This window comes from Elgaria multicarinata, chromosome 2 (genome assembly GCF_023053635.1).
Source record: "Elgaria multicarinata webbii isolate HBS135686 ecotype San Diego chromosome 2, rElgMul1.1.pri, whole genome shotgun sequence".
Classification (NCBI taxonomy): domain Eukaryota; kingdom Metazoa; phylum Chordata; class Lepidosauria; order Squamata; family Anguidae; genus Elgaria; species Elgaria multicarinata.
In genome coordinates, this window is record NC_086172.1 from 89,011,298 (window position 1) to 89,039,107 (window position 27,810).

The 27,810-nt window shown below is 40.0% G+C and overlaps 1 protein-coding gene across 3 annotated transcripts in view; it reads right to left on the reverse strand.

The window, feature by feature from the left end:
* Window positions 1–27,810, reverse strand: part of MOB2 (MOB kinase activator 2) — a 147,091-nt gene that overhangs the window by 81,597 nt on the left and 37,684 nt on the right. Inside the window, exon 1 of one of the 3 annotated variants that reach the window (XM_063117115.1) lies at window positions 1,508–1,593. The exons of the other annotated variants lie outside the window; for them this stretch is intronic. Coding sequence (XP_062973185.1) covers window positions 1,508–1,545 — 38 coding nt within the window. The 5' untranslated portion in view covers window positions 1,546–1,593. Of the gene's footprint in view, window positions 1–1,507; window positions 1,594–27,810 lie in introns of those variants that run through there. 3 annotated transcript variants of the gene reach the window in all.

Consider the following 27,810-nt stretch of genomic DNA (forward strand, 5'->3'; position numbering starts at 1 on the left):
CAATACCTAGAGGGTACCTGGTAGCAGAAGGCTGGGCTAGGGTGACTAGGAATTGGGAATATGAGTGGGCCATTGAATATTGATGATTTATGATAAAATAACAAGAGTTTATCATGATAGAGAGGCTTAGTATATTGAAGAGATTAAAATACACATTTTTCTCTGTCTCTTTTAAGACTTTGTTCCAGTTGGCATGATCACAGGGGCTGAAACAAGCCACCATGACTTATTGCAGCTGCTGCATGTACCAGGCTGTTGTTGGGGGTTGCCACCTACTTTAAACAAACCATGCTGTCCAGGTTCAGGTGACATGACAAGTTACGCCAGCATGGGTAATTGGGGAAATCCAGCTGGCAACCTCGGACAATAATAGAAGACTTCAGCAGAGATTCAAAGGACAGACTTGAAAGTTGATTAATTGTAATCAATAGCTTTTACTGCAAAAGTGTATTTAGAGTTCTGTAGGCTAAACAACTTTGCAGTGAAAGCTGTCTCTGTACTTAATATTCTGCCCCACTTAACAGATAACGTTTTCTTTTAAAAATGAATTATTATAATTCTTCAACAAATTCATAAAAAGGTACAGCCCAGCACTAAGTTCATTCATTAAAGTTATAAGTACGAAGTTATGATGGTAAGCTGCTATGAAACATATGGCAATCTTATTTAAAATACTTAAAGCAAGTTATGATCGAACATGCTCCTGATTTTAACTTTTGTAAACCGCCCAGAGAGCTTCAGCTATAGGGCGGTATATAAATGTAATAAATAAATATTTTCCAAGCCCAGTCATTATGAAACATACAAAGTATAATTCTGACCTATGGATTTTTACATTAGTCTCCAGTTGCACCCCAAACTCCATAACGAAAATCAAAGTCTCAGGTTAAGTTCCAGCAACTTACTGCACCAGTGAAGTACTCTCCACTGCACCGTTTTTCTGGGCATTAAGGAAAAAGTAATCAGACTTTTTTAAAAAATCCTTCCAGACATGCTTTAAGTACTTGTACTAAACAGAAAGCTTCAAGCCTTGCATTTGAGTTGGGCTCCTTTCAAGTACCAAGACACCTTGTCACACCTCCATATGCAAGAATCAGTGGGGCCGAGCTGTAACATGCTCCTCCTGAAAAGATAGGATCATCCCACACTTGTTAAGAACTCACCATGAGTCTTTGAATAAATCACTTTTTTCCAACCTCACTTTCCTTCTGTAAATTAGAACAAGAGTGATGCACCTCACAAAGTGCTGTGAGGGCACACAAAAATTGTAAAGCACTTTGCAAGCTTCCACCCCACCCTGTCAAATACATATTTTTTTACTTAAAGGCACTATGAAAATACAGTAGATAAATAGATGTCATAGTGGTAGGATAAGGAGTAGGAGTAGTGTAAATACTTTGGAAAACAGTTTGTTGTAACTTCAGAAACAAGTGACTCCCTTTTCATACTGTTTGGGAGTGGGGGAAGTAAGAAATAAATCATGAAGGATGCAGTCATCCTTCCTTACCTGTTCAGTGTATAAGAACCATTCCTCTTGAGTCTCATGCTTTCAGACAGAAATTTTAGGAAAAAATCCAGAATGAAATGCACTGTGTGCTAGTTTAATTCAGAGGCGAAGCACCTGTTTGTCAGAAAGGCTTTTGTTCATCAGGGAAACTCTTTCCTGTTTCACAGAGTCATCAGTTGGGAACAATCAGAAACCGCCAATTAGCAGGAAGGAAATCACCACAGGCAAAACAAGAGCCTGAGGATGTAAAATACTCCACCTTTTTACAAGCAAAACCCTTAAACCTTTTCCAAAAATGAGCAGAACTTGGCAGATGAAGAAGGGGGCATGGAAGAGATGAAAAAAATGTTACATCCTCTCACAAGTTTCAAAGGATACCCATGAAGAAATGTGATGTGTTTCACCTTCTTTTTCTAATTAGTCTGCAAGGAGCTTCAGAGATTCCCTTTTCCTCTCTAGCCTGCTTGACTTATTACTCAAGCATTCATAACTGCCTCAGGAGAACACGCCAAATGAGAAACAAAGCAGAGTAGCTCATTTCCAGATTCTTGAATGTCAAGAAGAGATCAAGCTGAAGACAAACAAACAGGAGAGTAGGTGGGACAGGGTAATTTTAAAAAGTGTCAAAGAGGACTTGTTTGTAGCTGAGCTATGTTCAACACAAAAAAGCAGACTGCTCTGGAAGTCAGGCATACTGCAGAAAGCCTGGGGTGGGTGGGGGATGCTTCCAGCAGTCAAGTCCTGGGCAAGCTGCCCTGCATAAATCACTGGATCACACTGTCTCTGATTAGGCTGCTTAGCTTCTCTTCCTGTACAACTCCCCTGCTCCCTGACTGGTGAACAGTATGCAATTTTTTTAAACACTCATGAGCAGATCTAGACTACTCATACCTTGAGCTGGAGCGATAATAGCTGCATTGGTTCCACAGAATAAGGGCAGCTTCACAGTAAACAGAAGGCTCTTTCATGTAGTAATTTAATGTGAATAGGTATGCAGATGGTAGTGTGTGATAATCAGACACATGGATTTCTTAGTCTGAGTATGCACAATGAGATGCTACAACTGGTTCCCCAGCATGTGGACAATGCGTATAAGCAAAAGCGAATGACCCAGATTTCAGATCTGCACATATAATCTGCATGCAGATTTTACCACAATCCCTGCATGAAAACTGCATTTGTAAAGGAATTCTTTGCCCTGTGGTGTGGACCTGTAAAAGCACACATGGGAATTACTTTAATTGAACTAACTTGCTTCTGAAATGAAGGAAAACAAGCTCTCAAAGTACACATTCTTCAAAGTTTAGGAAGGTCATAACAAAAATTGGAGAGAGACTTTATAAGCTCAGACTGTTAAGCAATTCAGATGAGTCAGATGCCAGGTTATCAACAACCTGGGAGTGTACTTTATCTGTTATTTACTCCAAAAGCTTAATTCTAAAGAATGTAGAGTTTGACAGAACATTAAAAACTAGCTTTAAAATACTTTAACAGGATAGATCTTATTTGATCTCTCCTGCTCTGAAAACACTTTGAGAGGTGTTGCGAGGGTGACATCTTTTTATACTAATTCCCCTAAAAAATAGTAAGTCAGGACTAAACTTTGTCTTACTAAAAATTGACATGAGGTTAGATAAGGAAGGGGGAAACTTGATAAGGCTGTGGGGACTGAAGGTAGCAAAAGGTGTATGAGCAAAGTTGGAGGCTCGTCTGAATAGGAGAAAATGGAACAGGAAGTGGGTGTCAGTTCTTTTCATAGTGTAACAAATGGGCAGCCTGATATGTTTTCCTATATCCATGTGGGGAAAGTGTCATGTGTGAACATGATTGTAGGAAGGGTTGGAAAGAGATACAGGAATGGCCCAGACCCTCAGTAACAGGGTGTGGTAATTTCAACTGGAAAGAACTATAAATAGTTCATGCTCCTCTGAATCGTACATTGGAAAACATTCATTCATTCATTTTATGATATATTATTAGATATATATTCTACAATGTTTATTTTATTTTGTTTTTGTTTTATTTATTGCATTTCTATACTGCTCAATAGCTGAAGCTCTCAGGGCAGTTCAGCACAAATGTTCCCAAGGCAACTGACAAAGTCATAGAACAATACAGGTCTGGGTCCAAAAAAAACACATGGAAGGAAGCTGATGGAAGCATGTGAAAGAGGAGCTACCAGGGGTGGAGGGACCAGAGAAGTCTGTTTCCTCCAGCTACTTTCCATGTGCTTTTCCTTGGATTCAACCCATGATCAATGGGGGAGGGGGGTCAGCAAATAGCAAAACACAGCAGATAACACACACAATCAATTAGTAAATGTTGAGACTTGAGAGGACAAAAAAGGAAAAAAAAACATTTCAATAAATAATAAAGCAACCCAAGCAAAGAGCAAGTACAAGATTAATTGGGTGTAAGTCAAGTGAAGAGCAGGTTTGAAGATGACTGTAAAGTATTTATTTTTTTATTTCGGAGATTTTTAATCAGACCTTTCATGACGCACTGCCCTCCCAAGGCATCTTACAATATTACAAAAACATGAACAATTAAACACAAACACCCACACACAACAGAAGCAGCAGCTAATGATTTTTAAGCACCAAATGCAGACTAGAATACATAAATCTTTGGGTGGGGTCGTTTTGTTTTTTAAAATCTAGTAGTGTTGAAGCCATATGTACATCTCTGGTAAGGGAGTTTCAAAGGTGTGGGGCCACCACTGAAAAAGACCTAAACCTAGTACCCACCAGCCTATAGGCTCTTGCTGGTTGGCCAGAAAGTAGGGCCTCTGAAGCTGATCTTAATGCTTGTGCAGACTCATACAGGTTTAGGCAGACTTTCAGATAATGTCGTCCAAAACCATTTAAGGGTTTAAAGGCTGAAGCTAGTACCCTGAATTGGGCCCAGAAACTAATAGGCAGCTAATGTAAAAGATACCGAATAGGAGTAATACGATCAAAGCATCTAGATCCAACAAGCATTCTAGCTGTCTCATTCTGCACCAGTAGCAGTGTCTTCAAGGGCAGCCCCATTTAGAGTGCATTACAGTATCTAATTTGGATACAAACAAGGAAAGTGTTACTGTGGCTAGGTCAGTTTTCTCTAGCCTAAGCTGAAAAAAGCACTCCTGGCAGTGGATACCACCTGCACAGAAAGCACAGGAGTCTAAGAGCACTCTTAAGACTGCATACCTGGCCCTTCAGGGGGAGTGTGACACCACCCAAAGTCAGTCAGTCAGTCAGTCTGTCTCTCTCTCTCTCTCACACACACACACACTCATTCCAGAGGTGGTAGCTGATATATGTTAAAAGTTACTTAAATTGATTCTTCCCCATGCTAAATATCTAATTTCTCCTTGAGGTTCAATTTCTCAGCATTCCCTATTCTAAATAATCGATTTTTAAATTTGCCTAAGCAATATATTTAAAATGTTGAACTCATTACAGTGTTGGTTCTGTCTATAAACTTAATTCTCAAATGCAATTTAAGCTAAAGCTACCCAAACTCTGAAATTAGAGTAGCAACTAAAATAAAAAGCAAGCAATACAGAAAGTTCCATTTATCACAAGGTTTTAAAGAAGCTTACATACAATGTTACAATAAAGTTAGTAAAAAGTCCCAGTCTTTACTTTAAGAGATTTGTTAACTGCAGCCACTAACAAAACCCACACTCAGAGTTCAGATATGCTTAACTTCATGTTGGATTGTGGCCAAAGTTCTTAAATATCCCAAATCATGAAACTCCTCCTCCTAAGAGGTCTAAATTTATAAAGTTGCATCATGTTTTATATATATAAAGGGGGTGCGGGAGGAAAGCTTGCAGTTTATTGGAGGGTTTTCTCTCTCTTTCCACAGAGAAGTAACAATCAGATAATTATGCCCAGGCACAACATTTGCCCATATACAGGAAACAACTGTGAAACTTGCCAATTTGCTCCACCCAGGTACTCCTAGTTGGTATAAAAGACTTTGCTGCAAAATATAGCCTGTGACACAATCCAGGAGGAGGAGGAAAGTTTGGAAGTACTGTGGAGAGAGAGCAACAGACTGAATTCAAGAAGTGAGAGTAATCATTGCCTGACTTGCTATCGCTGATATTTCCACTGCCCCACAGAGTAGAAAAACCTCCAGAAAAAATACTAATAAGGAATCTTTCCCCATGTGAGCTGAAGAGAGCCTGGGTTTAGGGTTGCCATACGTCCCGGAAAACCGGGAATGTCACGGTTTCCAAGCATTTCCAAAATGTCCTGAACAGCCAGTCAAGAATCCCGGATTCCTGTTCCAGCTGGCCGGAGAAATTCCAACCTCTGAAATGGTGCCTTGAGCCTGCTCAGTGGAGTGTAAGTCTCCATATTGAGGTCCCCTCTAACTTTTGAGAACTAGTGGAGAAATGTAATTTAGTGTCATTTTTTTGTTTGTTTGCTTAAACTTTTCTTTGCCTATTATTTATTTGCAGGTGCTTAAGTACTTTAGGCTGCAATCCTATGCATACTTAACTGGGAATAAGTCCTATTTAACTTAATATGATTTGTTTCTGAGTAGACACACATATGATTGCAGTGTTAGATAACTAAAGCTTAGACAGCTTGCTTGCTTTCCCTATACCTTTACATATTGCTCAGTTTTTTTAAAAAAATCCTCCCGCTCCCCCTCAAAAAATTGTCCCGTTTTTGTGGATTCAGAATATGGCAACCCTACCCAGGTTATCAAAAACATAAAATGGCAATTCAATCTTTGCTTTGAAGTGTTGGCTGAACAGCCTGAAATAGAGAGGGGTAAAACAGGACAGTTCTACACACTGGAGTAAGGAGATGTACCAACTTAAGAGAACAGACCATCTCTCCAGGGGACTCCTAAAATAACCATTTAATAACTCACGGAATACCCTTTTTAAAGGGAGTACAATTTCAGCACTTGAAAGTTGCTGAACTCACAGGTACTGCTTGATTCAGGGATGGCTGAGCACAATTTTCCCATTTATAAACACACACACAGAAAAGCAACTTAAGGGCAATATCACAGGGGGAAATGCTCAGGGGTGGGGGAAGCTCCTCCCTAACCAGTGCTCCACTTAACTATGCAGTTGTGTTTGGCTGCATTTTATTAACAAAAACACAGCGGGGGGGGGGGGGACGGGACTTGCATATAATAGTATAGTCTGACCTTCAGAGGATGAGAAAGGAGCTTTATTTATACAAGGTCAGCAATTGTTTCTGGAGGAATCATGTGCCAGACAAAACACAGATTGACAGAAATATAGACACTGAACTTTAAATACGAAGGGGCTTTCTTCAGGTTCAAAAAGACAGACTCCACTATATGCTGCTGTATGGTATGCAAAGCTGTATGCATGTCATCTTTCTGTCAGAGGGCAGTTAGGAGTGCAGAACTGGGAGCACATTTCAGATTCCTAGGAATCTCAGTTTTTCCTTTTAAACAGAGTTGAAAAGGGTATGTGCAAAGATATACTTGAAAGTGTGTGGACAATGCCTGCTGAAATTTCATAAGATTTTCAGTGGTTAGAGAAATGGCTTCAGTGTCTTGACATGGTTCACTGTCCTTCCTCAAGATAGTGATCAGGAATGCTTTTCACCATCTAATATGCAAACTGAAACTTTAACCCAAGGAACAATTCATGCTCTGGTCACCTTCAGGGGAAAAAATGTCACGAACTTTACTTGGGATGTTCCTGAAGACAATCCAGAAACTGCAGCTAATACAGAATGCACAGAACCTGCTAGGGTTCTGATGGGAGCAGCCTGTTCAGATTATATTATATCGATTCACTCTTATACACTATTTACTTATCAGTCTGCATCCAAACTTAATGCAAGGGACTGTCTTTGGCCTTTAAAAGTTCTAAACAACTTGGGGGCAGAATATCTCAGGAATCACATCCCCCCCCCACCCACACACCCATGAGCTTGCCTGGAACTTCTGTTCCACTTCAGAGGTCTTCTTGCCATCTGAGATAAGGCAGGTAGGTCCAGAAGATGCCTTCTCAATTGTGTCACCCTATAATGTAGAACAGCCTCCCAAGAAATACCCTTAGCCCCCACATGCCTATTATTAAGCAGGCAGTGAAGACAGATTTATTTAAATAATTGTAGTTTTATTGGGTATTTTGTTGCTGATGGTTTCCTTCTTCATTTTTTTGTTTTTAGATTGTATTTTCATTTTGTTTTGTATGTATCAATTTTGTGTAAACTGCCTTGTATTCTTTTTGTAAAAAGGCAAAGTATAATTGAAAAAACAACATACATTCTGGATGTAATTGCTGCTTTGAGGGTCATATAAATTTGACCGGTATCAAGACGTTTGGTAACAAGATGCCCATAGCTACATCTAATGTCAAAGGCATCCGATCCAAATGCCACAGCCAGTCCTTGTGTCAAGAACAGGATAATTTCCATGGTGGGTGGTGTCTTAGCTTGGCTACAGTAGACGGTCATGGTGACTGTGACTTGGAAGCAGACTTGGCTACCACCATCAACATGAAGCAGAGTCATGTAACCAGTGGAGCACTAGAGCAGGGATGGGCAACTTGTGGCCCTCCAGATGTTTTGGCTTGCAACTCCCAAGAGCCCAAGCCAGTATGATAATGGTTAGAGATGGGAGTTTTGTAGGCCAAAACATCTGGAGGGCCACCGTTGCCCACCCCTTGTTCTAGGGACTTGGGCCTCAGCATCTGTCATCAAGAAAGGTCTGCTCCTTCAAAAAGAAAGATGAACTATTGCGGCATGCTAACTTCATAAAGCCTTGTTGCCAAGCCAAAGGTGGAAGCAATCATAGCTGCCACATATAAACTACTTTTAAAAACCAAAGATGAAGGAAGAGAAGAGTAAAAACCCCCACAAAAGCCTAACTTTTGTGTTCAGCTGAGGGAATGCAAGGCGACAGTACAGTAGTCAAAAAGGAATTTAGAGTAACGAGATCCATGTCCGCCTGAGCGGGCACCCTTGGGACTGGAAGTGGACTTCCTGCTAAAGCTCTAGGGAGCGTTGACAAACTTCAATCTGCAAAGGCACAGAACCCAAATGTAGGACTGCACAGAGACCATGAATTTAGCCCCACCTACCCACCCCTTTGATACTAATCACTAAAACAGGTTATGTGAGTGTAGACAGACAGAAAGGCTATAACAATTCGTAGGATATTAATAGAATAGAAAAAGGAAATCAAGGTAAGCAGGTTAACTTTAACCCCAGAAGTGCAAAACAGAGGGTTAGGTGGTATCTCTGGCCAACAGACAACCACCAAAAAGCATTTCTTCTGGTCCATATTGTCCTGCTACACCAGCAAACCGTTGCCCATAATCCAAAATCTACTTCTTTGCATGAGCATCCCCATCACAACGTCCCCTCTCAATGCCTACATAGAAAACACAGAGAAAATCAGCATTGTACAATAATCCAGCATATACATGCTACTCACAAGTGAAGAGGACTCGATTATTCACGACTAAGTATAGGCAGCAGGTTCTGAGCATCCAAAATCCATCTCTATACATGAGTATCTCCACCACCAGAACTCCCTCCAACCACCACCACACTTACTAGGCATACACAGCAGTGATGCTGGGGGCAGTGTTTCCTTTTTAAATTACATCTGTCATTCACCCAGAGTGGCCTGAAAAGTGAAGTCTCAACCTCTCTAGTGAACCTTGTAAATTCAAGGGTGCTGCTGCCTCCAACACGAGTCACCAGTTGGAAAAAGAGATGGACCTGACACATTCTGTTGCTCCAAGCAAGCATGTTGTCATTCTCTGAAAACATACTACTGAGTTAACTGGTTGGGGGTGGCCTACCTTGAAAATAAAAATCTGGATCCTGCTGCAAAGTACAGGAGAGCCAGGTCAAGACTATGTTTGGCAATGAGGCAGAGTGTTCCTTCTGAACACCCCTTCTCACTGCCTTTTTCTAAGATAACAAGTACATGATGTAACCTGCTTTTATACACTTTGGCCCCGACAATAAAGCTACCACCACATTGCTTTTTCCTGGTGGCCCTAATGTTGTTTTCATATACGAAGCATCCCATAGGAAGAATGCATTACACTATGAGGAAGTTTGAAAACATTTGTGACAAAAAAGGAAGACTGCAACGAGAAGTACAAGGTAAGTACAGCTCTTCTCATCCCTTCCATGCCTCAAATGCTTCTTGCCTCCATTGACCTCAGCAGATTTTATTTTCAGTCCTTGGAATTTCTTTATGTTCCAGAAACAATCTGTCCAACCACTATCCAGACGGCAGACTTCAGTTAAGGGACCTAAAGTCCTGAATAGAGTGGTTCCTTGTATTTACTTTTTCCTATGCAGCTGCTCACAACATGATAAGGGGAGGCCAAACATAGTACAGAGAATGCTTCTCTACACTGCAAATGTGTTCACCATTTCTCTTGATTTTCCCCTTCTGCCCTGCTATTTCAATATTAACCTTTTAATTGTTTCCTTTCTCAAGAGGCACTCTACTTGTTCATATTGTTAGCCACTTTGGGTCTTCTTTCAAAATAAAAAGATGATGATGATGATGATGATGATGATGATGATGATGATGATGATTTGACCTATTCCTTATAAGGTATATCCTACCAAATTCTGATCACACAAAAATGTATGCATTCCACTGTGATAGGCACCAAGGATTCCTTAAGTTTTAAATTTGAACAGTCCTCCACAATAAGACAAAAGCAAATTACTAGTAAACAATTTCAAAATAAGTTAAAGGGTTGTTTAAGGGGCAAAGTTCGCATCTTGTGCACATCATAGAAGGTATTATCTTTCATGCTTTTGCACTCTCTCTCTCTTTAGTCATGTATCAACAAGAGGAATTTCTTGCATTCACTAAGCCACCAGAATGGAAGACTTCTCAGATTGCATCTAACTCTGCTACAGTCCCAAATAGCAGAATGCTGCAGTCTTGATGTTCTTGTCTTGTACCTTTCCCATTCTTCCTTTATTACTAAACAACTTTCCCTGTAGTTTATTTATTAAATTTTTATACTGCCCATCATCCAAAGCTCTCAGGGCAGGGCACAATTAAAAACCATAAAATACAAGTATAAATTTAAAACATTAAAAGTTTTAAAGGCAATGTAAAACCTGCTACATTAAAGACCAGGGAAAGCCTGTGTAAAAAGGTATGTCTTCAGGAGATGTTTAAAAGGTATTGTTTTCCGCCTCCCAAACCACATGAGGGAGGGTCCTCCAGAGGGTGGGTGCTGCTAAAGAGAAGGCCCACCGCTGAGGTTCTTCATGGCAGCATTCTTTTTGTCTCAGAATGGCCAGTAGGGCCTCCTCTGAGGATCGTAGTTGTCATCTGGATGTATATAAGGGAAGGCAGTCTGCTAGGTATCCTGGTCCCAAGTTGTTTAGGGCTTTGTAGGATAACAGCAGAACCTTGTACGTGGCTCACTAGCTAACAGGCAGCCAGTGTGTTTCTTTTAATACTAACCAGTGCACCTTCTTTGACTCTCCATCAGTGAACTGTGAGATGATGTCCAAGTCAACAAATCTTAATTAGTTCTATCATGCCAATCTCCACTATTTAAAATATCCATAATGTCAGGTGTTGCCTGTTAGTACTCTGAAGTACCAGCAGACAAAGAGGAAAGAGCATCCAAAAACAAGAAAAGCAGGTTATTCAACTGGCAAATCCAGTTCTAATGCAAGTCAACTGCTAATTTATGCATCAAAAAGGAGTGAGTGCCTTAGCTTTAGCCACGGCTGTAGGTAGCTGTTCACATTTTATTTAAGGAGTATGTCAAACTCTTGACCCTTAAAGCTACTGAGACATTGTATTTTCTTAAGTTTCTATCTCACTTCACAACTAGTTTTTGAAAGTTTTTGAAGCGGTCAAGTAGATGTTACAAAACTATGGATACACACACACACTCAGCTGCTGTACGAAAGGAAGAATTCTTTCTGTTTGTGTAAGTTGGAGTTCATTCCACTAACTGGATGCTTCCACAGGCAGAATAGGGGGAAGTTATTTCTGTTAATTTCACCTTCCCCTTGCAGCCACCTCTCACCCTGTTCCTGAAGGTTTCAAAATCTGGAGTAGACTGACTTCTGCATATGGGGAAGTCCAGTTCATGGAGTTCCATAGCACCTAACTGTGGGGCCGACTCATTATTAATGAACAGAAGGCTACATATTTTTACACTGTGGCGTTTTTCAACTCTGGTTCTCTTGGTATGTTTTAATGCTGTTTTTAGCTTTGATGTTCCGTCATTTAGTGGTATTAATTGCATTTTAATCAAATGGATTACTTTCTTCTGTACGCTTTTGTTATTCACTTGGACTATCTCCACGGTTTTCCCCCTGCTCCTATATTTTTCCTTGGGAAACTTTCCATTTCTAAAAAATACTTGGTTTCATAAAATGAGTTACACAATACCAATCCAGTTAGGCAGACTCAAAGCTGAAAACAACTTTTTTCAGGTAACTATACTAGGGAACATGGCTGTATCGGAAAATGTGTGCTGCTCAATTGTCATGTCATCAAATATTTACAACTATTCCAGTAAAAAAAATTCCAGGTGAAGCTTGTTAACACCCCCACCTGGGTCGGTCACACACAGGCTGATTTGCACAATTACCCTCTCCGGGTGCAGCTTCTTGTGTCGTCCAAACCCATGGATGCTAAAAAGAGAAATCAACTCTGGTGCTTGATAAATGTGTTTAAAACTATTTTATTCTTTAAATCCAAAAATGCTCTAGTTTTTAACACATTTATCAAGCACCAGAGTTGATTTCTCTTTTTAGCATCCACGCTTATTGGTGCGTTTTTTCCCTACATCGGCATACTGTCGTCCAAACCCAGCAAGGATGACTTGTTGGGGCTGATTAACAAACCACTCAAGTTCACATGTAAAACAAAACCATGGGTTAGCGCTAAACATGCAAGCAAAAAAGAAACTTGTGCAAAGTTTTGGGCACAGCCAGGAGGACAAATAAAACAGAATTCAGTCTCATTTTAGAAGATTCCTGGCTTGCCATTCCATGTGAATCAGGAATCCTGGTTTAAAATAAACTCTCAATTTGAAAAACAAATTGTTCAACAAATCCTGGCTAGTTTTGCTGGCTTGTTTAACAAACTATAGTTTATTTTGATCCACAATTTTTGGTTTGCAAATAACAAACCAGGAATTTGCTGAAGCAAAACTGATCTCTGGCTTATTTCTCTTCCAGGTCGCATGGGGAGAGATGAGCGGGGAGCATGCAAGCCCAGCACTTCGCATTGACTTTATTCAGCTTGTGCACATAGCTAAATTATGGTTTACTGTTAATGCAAATACAGCTATTGTGTGTTTTACTAACATTAAATATTTTACTTCATGGATCAACATTCCTAGGTTTTGCCTGTCAATCATAAATGCAAATATTTGTTTCATGCAGTTTAAAATGTTAACAACTGCATTTCTAATGTGATCAGGCTTTCAAAGTATGAGTGGACACCAAGATACTCATTACATGATAGTGCAAAGTTTTCATGTACACAGTTTTTCCAACCATAGTCCATCTGTCAAACACATGTCAGCCACTCCTTGTAAGTTGATCCATGCTTTGGATACTTTACTAACAACTTGGTTTGTAAAATTTCCCAATCTCTGGGTCACAAACCCAGGCACACTGCTGTAGGGTGACCAATACAGAAGGAAGTTAAACTATTTGGAAAAGCACTGTTACAATACTTCCTCTCTAAACCTATCAGTGAAGGCTCCAGACAGTGCGATTTAGTAATACCCTATTGCTGCCAGATGGCTCAGATAGGGTTCTGTGCTCTTTAAGAGCTCAATGACAAAGGGCATACCTTACCACAAATGTTGCTGAAATTCCATCACACAGACACCAAACCCACCCAGCATGCTATATACGAGCACCCCACCTCAACATTAAATAAACAACAGGTACATTGTGGGGGAAGATTCAGCATGCCAAAGTAAGAAGCTTCTCTCAACTATAGTAAGACAGGCCGTTTTGAAAACACTTGGCTAGCTTACCTACTCACCCTACTTCTATAACCATACTGTCCAGGTATTCAGGTACTCATGCTTTCAATTGAGCATATGCTGACAAAGCAAGCACCAAACTGTTGTGCTGACTACGTACCTCAAAACAAACAAGAGACCTGCATGGGATTGAGTCAGTGGTGCATGCAGGCTTCAGAGGGATGCATACACAATAAATACACACTCACCAACTTCTGAACTGCTAACCTGCTGCACTTTTACATAATACCAGGATGCAGACACTGGTGCACTTGCAAAGGGGCTAAACAGTATAACTCACCTTCCAAACTTGCCAAGATCAGAAAATGTAGCAGCTGTACTTTGAGAGGCATACTTTATCTCCCTTGCCCAGAGCTTGCCTTGGACTTCTTGCACCACTCCCACCCATCCGTCATGGGTGGGAACCTTTTTCAGGGCCAAATTCCAATCTTGGAAAGGTATCAGGGCCATCCTATGGTAGTGAATTTTATAACTCATGGGCTATATGAAGTACTTCTTTTATCCATCCCAAATCTCCCACCATTCAGCTTCATTGGATGACCCCAGGTTCTAGTTTAATGAGAGGAAAAAGATTCTCTTATCCACTTTCTTCAAATCATGCATACTTTAATACACAAATCAAAGAATCAAATCAAATTTTATTTGCACCAAGCCATTGGCCATTGCAATTTAGAACAATTAACTGAACATAAGGCATAAAACGGACAATAAATGTCCAGAGTTCAAGAAAACAAAGTCTTTAACACATAAAACTCAGTATCTCCAAGCAAATAAAGCATTAAATACAGTTAAGGCTAAAATTATAAAATTTAATTTTATATACCTTTACTCACATTTTTTTCAGAGCTAAAAACCTTTCATAAGGAGTTGCTCCAGACCTTTGATAATTTTGGTTACCTTTCTCTGCAGTATTTCCAGCTCTAACATATGTTATTTGAAGGTATTTCTATGCCACTTTTCTGAAACCAACTAAGGCAGTGTATAATATATGTTTTAAGATGCAGTGACCAGAACTGAATCCAGTGTTCCAAACATGGTCCCAACATAAATTCGTACAAGGGCATTATTATATTGGCAATTTTAGTTTTGATTCCCCCCTCCCCCGTAATGATCTCCAAAATGGAATTTGCCTTTTTCACAGCGGTCACATACTGGGCCAACATTTTAATTGACTTAATCCATCACAACCCTAAGATCCCTTTCCCAGTCAGTCACTGTCAGCTCAGGAGTTTTTGCCCAATCTCCATCACTTCGCACTTGGTCACATAGAACTCCATTTTCCATTTTGATGCCCATTCCCACAGTTTGGAGAGATCCTTTTGGAGTCCTCCATTGTTCTTTTGTTTTATCCATCCTAAATAATATTAGCAAGCCTGGCCATCTCACTGCTCATCCCTAACTCCAGATCGTTAATGAACAAATTAAAAAGCACCATGCCAATACAGATCCTTCAGGGACTGCAGTGTTTACAACTCCTTGTAGCAAGAACTGACCATTTATTCCTACCTATTTGCTATCTTTTCTTTAATCAATTACCAATCTATAAGAGGACTTCTCTTTTTCTATGACTACCAAGTTAGCTGAAGAGGCTTTGTCAAAAGCTCAATCCATATGCTAGTTGGCACTTTCAAAGAACTCTAAAAGTTCTTTGAAATTGAGGAAGGACCTTCTTCAGAAAGGCTTACCTTTCTATAAGCTTGATAATTTTATCTTTAACAACACTTTCTACCAATTTACCCAGAATGGATGTTAAACTGACCAACTTGTAATTTGCTGGTTCCTCCCCCATCAGCCCCAATACTGTTTGTTTGTTTTTAAGAACTGGTGTTATACTGACCACTTTTTAGCCCCCTGGGATGATTTTCTTTTTTAAAGGTAAAATCATGCTCCCAAAAGCCTCGGGAAGCATAATTCCTTATTTTAAAACCAAGACATTTTCTTGCTGCTGCCATCAATCATCCAGAAGCCATTCAGCAGTGGAACAGCAGCTATTTGGGTGTGCAAGGGTAGCAAGAAAGAATGGGCATGCATACAAGTTGCCCACTCCAGCTAGAACATCCATCTCTTGTCATCAAAGTCCAAGCCTAACACACTAGTCCCAGAGAAATAAAGCAGTTTTCATTTAAAGATATGCATACATAATACTGATTAGTTTACTATATTTTATATACTTGACTCTGAAAAAGGAGGCTTGCAAAGAATATCCAGTGCAGTTCACTGAATAATAAATTATTTAATCCCAATTATATGATTAATGAATTGTAAGCTAGGTCTCGACTACAAATTAAGTCTTAAATGTGAATTCATTAGCCAAGAATTGTGAAGATCCTCAGCTCGGTTACCAGTGGAGTTCTTGCTCTTACCAAAATAAAACTTTTTGTTTCTAAATGCAAGAAATATCAGGCAACAAATATTTGTGTTGGAGAAAGAATACCAACTATAGTGAAAGACAGTGCTTTTAGTGAATAACTCCCAGGCTTTCCATCACAGTCAATAGGATTCTATGGGTTACCTCTTTGTTTAAAAACAAAGCAACAGATACATTCTTGCAACTTGCAGCAACAATAGATGAAAGTATGAAAACGTTGAAAGTTATTATCAGAAAGGTGTTTGTATAGCAAGGAAGACATACTGCTTTCATCTGTAACTGCAGGCAAGGATTGCTTTTTAAGAAGTACATGAAAAGCAAAGCGTTCAGGCTAAAGTACATGAGCAGCAACCCATAAGGCTATAGAACAAGATGGTTATACACACGAAGTTGTCTTGCCCATTGTAGATTGCTTCTGCAGGAAATGGGACTTCAAAAAAGCAAATGAAGGACCAAAAGCTAACTACTTATTATGTTGTTCCTTCTTGAATTCAAGTCCCTTCTCATCTGAGAGTTAGGCTGCAGTTAGAAGCTTACAAATGGTTACCCCAGGAAGTGAGTGGGCTTCTGTTTCAGGGTTGCTATTTTAGTCCTTCATACCAAAAACTTGTTCAAATAAAGCAACTATTCTCTGCCAACTAAGAAAACAGTCTCTCCCAGACAACTGTGCTCTTTAACTATCAGAGCTGCCCTCTATCATTTAGACTGCCCTGACATTCTTGCCGTATCTGCCAGACATTGATGTATGGGTCTGAGCAATGTAACTAACAGAGCTCTCCACAAACTTATCCCAAATATGCCTCCCATTTGCTGCCTTCCCGTCACCACTGAATTTACACCATCCTCTAAACTGAAGAATATTCAATTTTTCTCTTAACAGGATAAAAAAGCCCCATATAGAAGCTATCTAGAAAATGCTTAAATACAAATTCCTACAGAATTCAAAGGTGGCAGGATGTGATCTACTCAACTAAGCCGTAAGGATTTGACAAAGTCTCATGTCAAATAATGAGCCAAAGTAGAGGAAATTCTTTAGCCAGAGAACTGATACCCTGAAGTTCACAATGGTCTTTGAGATGAAAAATTCCATCTAACAGAAACTGACCAGAACTAGCCAAGAACCTATGAGTTTTCTCCCATGTTAGCTCACCCACTTCTGAGGTAGTTTAATTTTTGCCATCTACCTTTCAAGTCCTACTATATTGGGTTTGAACCAAAAACCATTTTGGGTGTCATGACAGGTAGTACTACTTAGATTTGGTCCAAAGAAATATGAGATGACAATCACTAGGGCCTTCTGTAAGGAACAGAATATTATCAAAATGTGATAGCTGGGCTCCGAAGACAGAGCCCTGTTTCTGACCTTGGAGCCTAGAAATTGAACAATCCTTTGCCCTTCCCACCCTCCCCGCTGCCAGATGCTGTTCAGTTGACAGTGTTCTATATTGACATGAGATTCTTAATAACATAGATGACAGTGATATAAATGAACTTATTATTGCTGACCCTCAAGCATGCCACAAAATATAAATACCTAGGAACTTGGTTCAATGAAGGGAATGAACAAACGCAAAAGATAAATGCAAGAATCGAGCTGGCAAGAACAGCATTTGTTAGAATTAAACAATTGCTATGTAATTGGAACCTTAATCTTGCACTAAGGGTTCGGATGTTTTCAATATTATTTTATTGAATGGAGGCTTGGACACTTAAGAACAATTTGAGGAAAACAGAATCTTTCAAAATGTAGATATACTGATATATGTTGAAGATACTGTGGACTGATCAAGTAACAAATGAGGATCTATTACATACGATAAGCAAGCAAATGGAATAAATACCTTTAAAAGAAAATTATAATATCTTGATCATATTAGCCAAGAGGGGGAAATACATCATATTCCAACTTATTATACAAGGAAAAGTTGAAGGAAAAATATCAGTGGGAAGAAAACACACATCATGGTTAAAGAACTTGGGGGAATGGTATAGCTGTATTTCTATACAATTATTTAGAATAATGGCATCAAAAACAAAAAATAGTTGTAATGACAGCTAACCTCCGATAGGAGAAGGCCTCTTAAGACAAATTGCTTACTCCCAACCCAAACTTTAGAATTGCATGTATCACATTTATGTCCTGCCTCTCTGCCAAAAATGGTGCTTAAGGAGCTTACAATAGTAAAATACAGCTAAGAAGAATATCAATTAAAACATAAAAACAAATCCATTACAAAGAATCTGAACTAAAACATAGCGATAAAAAAAAGTTTAAACCCATTATATAGCAAACCAGCTTACATGCCATAGGCCTGCGTGTTCAGGGATTGTTTTAAGTGAATATCCCTGAAAACAGCAGTTACAATAAAACTGACACAAGTCCAGAAACATGCTCATACTTGCCTTACACTTGTGAGTGAACATAAATAATTCTCTCCACAGCCAGCCATAACAGGAAGAGCAGATCTAAAGATTCTATTCCAAAGAAACTGTCAGCAGGGAATTTCTAACTCTATGCTGTTGATGGTGTTCTATATTAATTTTAAAATTTGCCATAATAAAACCATGAAAAATAAAGGGGTGATGCTATAAGAATTTGTGAAGAATTCAGTAGCAGAAAGGATTTGATGGTATTTGGAGTGAGGAGATAATGTTTTTTCATAATCTATTGTTTTCATTTCAATGAGTTTCTTAAAGTTTATCATATATCCTACCATATTTAATAGGAATTATGTACTCATTGCATACTATGAATGTTCATGAATTCTGCTGGCAGCATACATAAACAGTTTATTAGCAGAAATACCAAAGGGCATGGGACAATGTTTTCATGACTAAATTTATTCACATTCTGGTTCTAAGACAGCAGCACTACACACACACTGTTGAAAACATTCCAAAAATCAGAACTACTGATTATTAGTGGAAATAACCTATATGTGGCAGGTAATAGTTTTATCCCAATTTGGAAATATGAAGCAAAGGGGAAATACCACTAAATGTGACTACCTCAACCATTAGTGGGGTCCAGAAAATTTCAAATACACATTAAACACCATTTGTGAAACTTTGTTGTCACATTTCAAGATCATGTGAAGGCTATGCTATAAACCACCTTACTTACCATTCGAATAATAGAGAGCTCCGGCTATTGGGAGGTATAGAAATGTAATAAATAAATAAATAAAAATTCAGATGATGGACAAATGCAAAAAGGGAAGAGGCATCCTGGGACTTTCGCTATGCCTTAAAGCAGGGGTGGGTAACTGTGGCCCTCCAGATATTTTGGCCTACAATTCCCAGCATCCCTCACCATTGGCTATGCTGACTAGGGCTGATGGGAATTGTAGGACAAAACATCTGGACGACCACAAGTTGCTCACCCCTTCCTTAAAGATACCTCCCTATATTACTGACTCCTAACACTTAACACCAAACATTTGGGTTTAAAATAGCTTTATCAACTATGCTAGGTTTAGATTTTCTTCAAAAGAAAGTTGTAAGGGCAGTCCCAGTAACTAAGAATTAAATAACCATGTTTGAAAACAGAGAATGTACTCCACCTAGTGGGAGACATAAACAATTGCAAGTATAAAAAACACCTGGACTATTGGCTTTTTTTTAAAAAAAAAATAAATACATCCTGACATATATAACAAGTTCCTCACTACTTGGTATGAGCTAGATGTGTTCAGGCCTATTTGGCCTTCACCTGGTATCTTAGGTTCTACTGGACTGGGCCATGCGGCTGAAATATTTCAAATTATAATAGTTCATTTGTGTGTGTGTTCAACTGTGTGTTTTAATTTGCATCTACAGAAATACCTAATTCTATTTAGCCTTGTAGAGACTTCACTGGGTAAAACAGCTTCATGCTGTAGCCCAGGGGCAGGTACGCTTAAGGCTTGCAGGAACTACATTTATAAAAAAAAAAACACACCAACAACCTAGAACCATGTGATCCACCAGCTAGAGCCAGGGAAGTCATCAGAGGTTTGGGCTGAAGTGCCATCAGTATGCAGATGATACTCATCTCTACCTCTCATTTCCATCTGCACATCCCAGGGAGGCTGTGGAACTCTTGAACCAGTGTCTGGAGGCTGTTTTTGGATGGATGCGGGTGCACAAACTGAAACTTAATCCAGAAAAGATGGAGGTACTGTGGGTTGGGAAATCAACTACTTTGGATGGAGACATCCAACTGGTCTTAGATGGGGTTGCACTGCCCCTAAAAGACCAAGTACGCAGTTTGGAAGTTCCCCTGGGCTCTGAGCTAACTGAGGAAGCCCAGGTGGCTGCAGTGTCCAGGAGTGCATTCTATAAGCTTAGGCTACTATGCCAGCTGTGGCCCTATCTGGAGAGGACAGACCTGGCCTCAGTTATCCACACACTAGTCACGTCCAGGCTGGACTACTGTAACATGCAGTACAGGGGGCTGCCTTTGAAGATGGTTTGGAAGCTTCAACTGATGCAGAATGTAGCCACCCGAGTATTGGTGGGGGCAAAGCGCCTATACTGTGCCAGCTGCACTGGTTACCTACGTGATTCCAAGCCCAATTCAAAGTGCTGGTTTTGACCTTTAAAACCCTAAATGGTTTGGGACCAAGTTATTTGAAGGACTGCCTTTACCTGTCCTGGCAGTAACAGACTCCCACTACAGTTCAGATTACAATAGCTGTGGTCAATTTCTAAGCTGAGGTCAGAGCACAGGAGGGCAGGCAGATAAAAGGAGCAAGCACCAACAAGAGTGGTCACAAAGAACAGGCAAGAGGTCAGAACACAGGTAAACAGTCAGTACATTACATAGTCCAAGAAGAGAGTCATTAGGCAGTCCAAAGGTCAAGAAACTGGGTATCAGGCAGAGGCAAGGTTCAGGAAACATGATACAAGGTGGGTGGACCAAAGTTGTTCCAATGCTGGCTGATTTCTGATGCAGGGTTTTAAGCCTGAAGCCTGCTGGACCCCACCCAGAGCTCACCTGTAGTCATCAGAGCTCTCCTTTCAGAGCCCCTTTCTCCTGAGGAGACCTTTTCTGCAGGCAAGCATTTCATCGCACAGGAGCCCTATTAGCCTGTCACTTGAGACGACTATGCTCCCGGATATCAGGGGGCTGCTCTGCCTCAGAGGCAGAGTCCCTTTCTCCTGGCAGGGATGGCCCTGCAACCACCTCCCCCGGGGGCTCAGGCTTCTGTGAGACTAATGGCAGACCCTGGTCTGAAGCATCCTGGGCTTCCGGGGCCTCCTGGGCCTCTGGAGCCTGTAGCTCCTCCTCTGAAGAGGACTCCTCAAGTAGGGGCAAGACATCACCCATATTAGCCTGCCTGCACTATAAGATCAGAAAGAGAGGCCCCTTCTCATTTGCCCACCCTGTGAGGGCAATTAGGTGGCTGTCCACACAGGAGAGGGCTTTCTCTGAGGTTAACCCAAACCTCTGGAACAAACTCCCATTGGAGGTCCACCACGCACCATTTTTGCAGGCTTTCAAGAATGACGGAAAAACATTTTATTTTACGATGGCCTTTCCATGATGAGTATTGTTTTTTCTGTCGTTATTATTGTTGAGAACATTAAATCTACATAATTTAAAAGGCTAGATTAAAAAGATCTGTCTCCAAGTCCTTTCTAAAAGCCAAGAGAATAGGGGCCAATCTTCATTTTGAGAGAGAGCATTCACACACACCTGACAAATGAGCTTTTGCCTCTCCTGTAGATTTTAATAGCCAAGCAGGTTCATAACGAAACAGGTTATTTCTTAGGTAGCTAGGTCAGCTGTTTAGGTATTAAAAGGCTAAAACCAACACCCTGAATTGAGCCCAGGAAGCTACTAGGCGGCAGGGCAGGTTTTTGCAAGACAAGTGTGACATGGTGGTCCCCATATTATGCACAAGTTAACAGCCTAGCTGCTGCGTTTTGCACGAGTTGAAGCTTCTGGATGCTCTTCAGGGATAACCCTATAGACAGCAATCATCTTAACATGATAAAACTAAGGCATGGATAACTGTTGCCTACTCAGATTGATCCAGGAACAGCTACAGCAGGTACACCAAGCACAGTTGTACAGATGTGCTCAATGCCACCACCACCACCTGAAAATCTAGTGACAGTTTAGAATCAAGGTACACTCCCAAGCTACAAACTTGATCCTTCAGGCAGAGTACAACCCATTCCAAAACAGATTGAATCCCAATCCCCAAGTTAGGCTTTCTACTGACCAACAACAGTTCTGTCCTGTTTAGATTTAACCTCAGTGTATTCACTCTCTCCTGGGCGAACCAAAAATCGCCCAAGAGATCTACTTTCTTCCCAACCCTGCTGAAGCCTACAAAACAAAAGCTCATCTCATAAAAGTTTGGTCTTTAAGGCACCACAAGACTCGTTATGAAAAAGAGGGATTATTTTAGGTACAGGCATTTTTAAAATCCATATGCATGTTATACCACAGACCTTCCATTTCATAAGAAATCCAACAACCTTTATACATCAACTTCTAAGATTTGTGATTAATCATATACAGTTTCTAGAACAGGCGGACAAAGCTCAAAAAGCATCTTGTTTTCTATAAGTGTTATTTGTACCTTTATTTCCCTGACTCTAAAAAGTAATTTGGTTAGTGCTGCCCTCTAGTGTACAAAGGATGTTATTAAATGCTTAAATGGGTAATTTTAAAATGCAAAAATGTCATTTTTGCACAGGTATTTTCTTTGGAAATGAGCGAAGGAAGATAGATGCTTTTGAACTGTGGTGTTGGAGCAAAATTCTGAGAGTGCCTTGGACTGCAAGAAGATCAAACCAGTCCATACTCCAGGAAATAAAGCCAGACTGCTCACTTGAGGGAATGGTATTAAAGGCAAAACTGAAGTACTTTGGCCACATAATGAGAAGACAGGATACCCTGGAGAAGAGGCTGATGCTAGGGAAAGTGGAAGGCAAAAGGAAGAGGGGCCGACCAAGGGCAAGATGGATGGATGATATTCTGGAGGTGACAGACTTGACCTTGGGGGAGCTAGGGGTGGCGACAGCCGACAGAATGCTCTGGCGTGGGCTGGTCCATGAAGTCACGAAGAGTCGAAAGTGACTGAACGAATAAACAACAATTTTCTTTTGAAAGTGTTTTACTGTTGTGAAGTACCTTATTGGACTCCAAAAGATAAAACACTGGATACAAATTCATTTATATGGCTATTAAAAGTCTTGGAATGTTATCAATTGATTATCTAGATACCCAAGATGGGCAAATGTTCCATTACACTGAATATAATATTCACACTAGAAGTTAAGTCTCTACCACTAGCAAATTTATAATCTATACAACAGAGAATACACATTTAAAGTTTAACTATGGAAGTTAACTTCATAATATAGAACATAATGAGAACTAGCCATTAGTTATACCAGCCTTCCTCAACCTGGTGCCCTCTAGATGTTTTGGACTCCAACTCTCATCAGCCCCATCCAGCATGGGCAATGGTCAGGAATGCTGAGAGTTACAGTCCAAAACATCTGAAGCGCACTACGTCAAGGATGGTTGAGCTATTCGGTTTCATAGCAGTGCTCAAGTGTTACATTCTCTAAATCTATTTCTAACTACAACCTAAGAGCAGCCCTGAAGCCACTGATTTGTAATTAACACTAAAATCAGTGGAGCTACTTTAGAAGAGTATGTTACAGGGTTGCAGCCACAGTTTTCTCAATTGGAACTTACTTATTTCAGACAACAAACTTTTCCTGTATTGACACACACACACACACAATGGAACAAGAACAAACTATGAAGTATGAACCCCAAACCTGAGCAAGCCAAGTGCACATGGAAACAAGAGAATGAAAGATGATATAATTAAAAGACATTGATTTTTTTTATTGCTACATTCTTTCAAACTTTAATAGTATTAAGTTTAAGTGGTTATTAGACAACTACCCCACCACCATGAAGATTCCATAAGTTATTTATAGGAACTTATTGGAAAATATACTTTTTAAGCTTCAATAAGAGAAGTGCAGCTTACATCTGCAAAATAATTAACATTTGGACTTACAAGCAAAGGATTTTAATTCCATTAAGAATTTCCCAGCTGGAAGTTGTGAGCAACCAAACAAGAAGGGGGTCATCATGGCCAAAGTTGAAGTACTATTTGTGACAACTGTTCCCGCCCTTCCTTGTATTATGTAGGCATTTCATTTCAATTCTTAACACAGGGCATTTGCTTACTTTGGACTTTGCATATTTGGAGAATGCACACATTTGGTTTAAATGTTTGGAGGGTTACCAGCACCCAATTTACCAAATATGTAATAGCCTTGTTATTTCACTTTTAGCTCATGAGGAAAAAGGGGCATAACACATAAAAGGGTTTAGAAACAAAAGATCTAACCCAAGTATTTGATGAAGATTCAAATGTCTGTTTTATGAATTGCATTACTTTTGTATTAACACAGTTTTAGTGCATTATGGAATGATGAGCTTGGTTGTATGGGAAGGGTGAAGTGAAAGACCAAGCGGTAAGGTAAAAAACTCTTTTTAAATAAATGCAATAATAAAAACAAATTTTAAAAATCCTGCTAAAAATGTTGTCGAAGGTCTATATACAGTTCACATCAATGAAAATAGAAAAAGATCTACACTTCTGCTTGTGCACATATTTTAAGAATACAGAATTAAGTACAGACTGTGTCAATTATGCTCATGTAGTAGCTTATGTAAACTAGCATCCAGTTAGATTAATAAAGCTGGCCTAATATTTTCCTGGCTAGTGACAAAAAAATCTCTGGTGCTTCCTGGCTTGTTTAAAGGAACAAGTGATGGTGGCTCAGTTCAGACAACACGTTAGTCAACGCAGTGTGAAAACTCCACTCAACGGTTGAGTTTTTAAGGGGATACTGCCCTCACAACATGTTCTAACTCTACCATTGTGTGACTGTGGACTACCATGGAGATGAGTGACATCCATCGTGACATTTGATTGACTGTTCCTCCACCCTCTCTCCTTCCCCAGTCCTCCTGATAGTATCCAATCAGCCATTGCTGGGGGGGGGGGGGCAATTCCAGCAGCAATTCTAGAGCAGCACTCATTGTTTTCATCACTCTTGCCAATGAACTCTGTAGCCAGTGGGAAAAGTCAACACAACGCAATGGAAAACTCCATGGACCCTACCACACAACATATGACACAAAGGCTGTGCAGGAACTCTCCTCGGCTCAATGTGTATATTCTGCATGGAGTGTTTTCCACACCAAAAAAAACCCTCCACTGATGCATGGAGTTTTCCCGCCAGACAACACATTTCTCAATGGTGGTGTAAAAACTTCACTGTGTTGTTCTAAAATCACAGTTGAGACATGAACTGAGCCTGTGCATAGCTTCACCTTTTAATGTAATAGTCTGTAAACATTTCTGACCAAAGATGTAAAATAATAAGAGAAAGAGACAAAGTAGCAACCACATTAAAACATTCTCTCATTCTCTCTCACACACACACATACACACACACAAACAGAGAGAGAGAGAGAGAGAGAGAGAGAGAGAGAGAGAGAGACTACTTTCAAGATTTCTCATATCATAGGGAAACAACTGCTACATTGACACTTTAGCCTGGTCTAGCCTGAGAGAAACACCCCAACAACATGAGTCAGGTGGCCGCTTTTAGAAATAATTCACAGCATTTCCAGTTCTTCTCATGTAGATTAAACACATAGGGGTGGACCAAGATTGTTCCCTCTAGAAGGAGCACCACCTCAATAGGTTCTACTCAGGGTATGTTCCTAATGGAAAGTCGGGGTGGGGAGAGAGAGAAGGAGACTTTTACCCATCTCCTCCTTCCTGCTTCAGCCACTTGCTCCCTCAGAGAATTTGCTTCTTCTGCCAGCAGGATCCCACTACTGAATCAAATGCTACAGATCATCCTCTTGACCATCTCCCAGTGTAAGATATCCACCAGAGCAACTAAGGCGCAGTTTTCAGTCCAAAAGCAAGCCTAAACCCAGACTGGAATGGATCCAAATAATCAGTTTAATTCAGAACACCCTGGAGATTAGGTGCAACCACATGCTCAACCTTACTACAATATGAAATAATGGATACAGGACAAGAGGTAATAATACCATGTCAGAACTGACTATGTGTGTAGGAAAATCAAAAAGGTATCAGGAATACATTTGAATCCCTAAGCTTTCAGGGGCAGACCAATCTAATGGGTTCCTCAATCATGTTGTTTTGGAGCAGATCTCTCCAAAAACCCAAAGTTGACCAGAAAATAATCAGTGCACGACAATGGAACTAATTAAGGGTGTTGCTGTAAGTTGTGCTAGGACAGGTGGGGAGACATGCGGATAAAGGTTAGAAAGTCCCAAGGAAACTTTTAACACCAGGGTGCAAATAGAAGGAGCAGCCTTCTGTCTTGTTATGATTAGCTGATAGTGTTGCTAAGAAAACTTTAATGGATGAGAGCCCCAGAGCTTTAGTTTATAAAGAAAGAAGGAAGTCCAAAATGTGAGGGAGATGGCAGATCCTGGGTTCTGCCCCACAGGGGCGAAAAAGGCCAAAAATACCTCCAATTTTGCAGCATATGAGGCCCAAGTGGAGGGTTTCCCCTCCAAAACCTCTTTGGAGAATTGCTTAAGCCACCCACCCTCCATGCAGTGAGGTGCAGGGTTTTCCTATCAGGGTATTTGATCTTTACTTTGTTCACTGTGAGGAAGATTGGGCAACGAGAGAGGTGACCTGCCCCTTCCGGAAATGAGTGTTTTCACTCATTTCAGGGCTTGCAACCATGGGCACACATGCAAAGCCCCAATTGGATACTGCCCTCTGAGGCCTTCTTTGCCTGCCTGCCTCATTCCCCTGGGACTCTTCCCACAGAGCACTTGGTGGTAGAAACTATCAACTCAAGATCAGCTAGAACACACAACATTGGCACAACCAAGTAGATCTTAAATTATCAAAGGAAAGTCCTTAGTTGCCACTAGCCACAATTTTCAGTCTGGCAGTGTAGCAATGCAGATGCAATACACAACACTGAATCCTTCTCTCTTTAGTATACCTAAGAAATACTATCCTTTTAGCAATTTGTAAGAGGGACTGTTAAGTTTGTGTTTCTATTTACAGCAACAAGAGCATAAAATTCCTAAATTCATAACCCAATTTAAATACAGAGAATGGCAATTTGGGTACAGATATATTTTCTGCATTTTTCTCAGTGAACTACCTGGGTAAAAGTCATTACCTCTACTGTGATAAAAAATAATAACCACATATCCCTAGAAGTGGGTTTCACTGGGAATAGGAAGTAAAATCCTTTGTTAATTTCAAGCAGCCTGGAGACCCCAACAGCTCCAGAGTGCTAGCTGTTCTGATGCATCTTAACTACTACCCTCTGGTTCTTTCTTCTTTTAAGTAGAGAAACTGCACACAACAATTAACAGACTAAAGGGGGGGAAATCAGATGAAAATCAAACATAAATGAGAATTGCTGGGTAGTACTGATGTTCAGAGAGAAGCAAATGATTAAATTTTAATGACATATTATATACTATAGCATTAGCACATATTTTCAATGTATAAAATACAAGTACAGTGAAGCCACAGCAAGCTACTGAGTAATTATATCAGTCAGGAAATGAGAGAGTAAATACTGATGTAAAATATTTACAAGTAGAGAGTACTTAAGGTTATCTAAGAAAAATGGAAGTTCCAACACTTGTTTTTATCTTTCTATCCCCATTTTACATAAGGGAATAGCTTTAATTTATATTGCACAAATATTTGGGGAAGATAAAATGGAGCCAGGTAGCTGAAACACAAGCTATGCTGCTTTGTATATCAGAGCTTATCTATAACAATTAATTAAAAGGGCTTAAAAATATATAACTTCTTGTTGTTTTTCATGCCTCTGTTCTGTTGTGCCCTCAGAGAGATGTGTCAACAT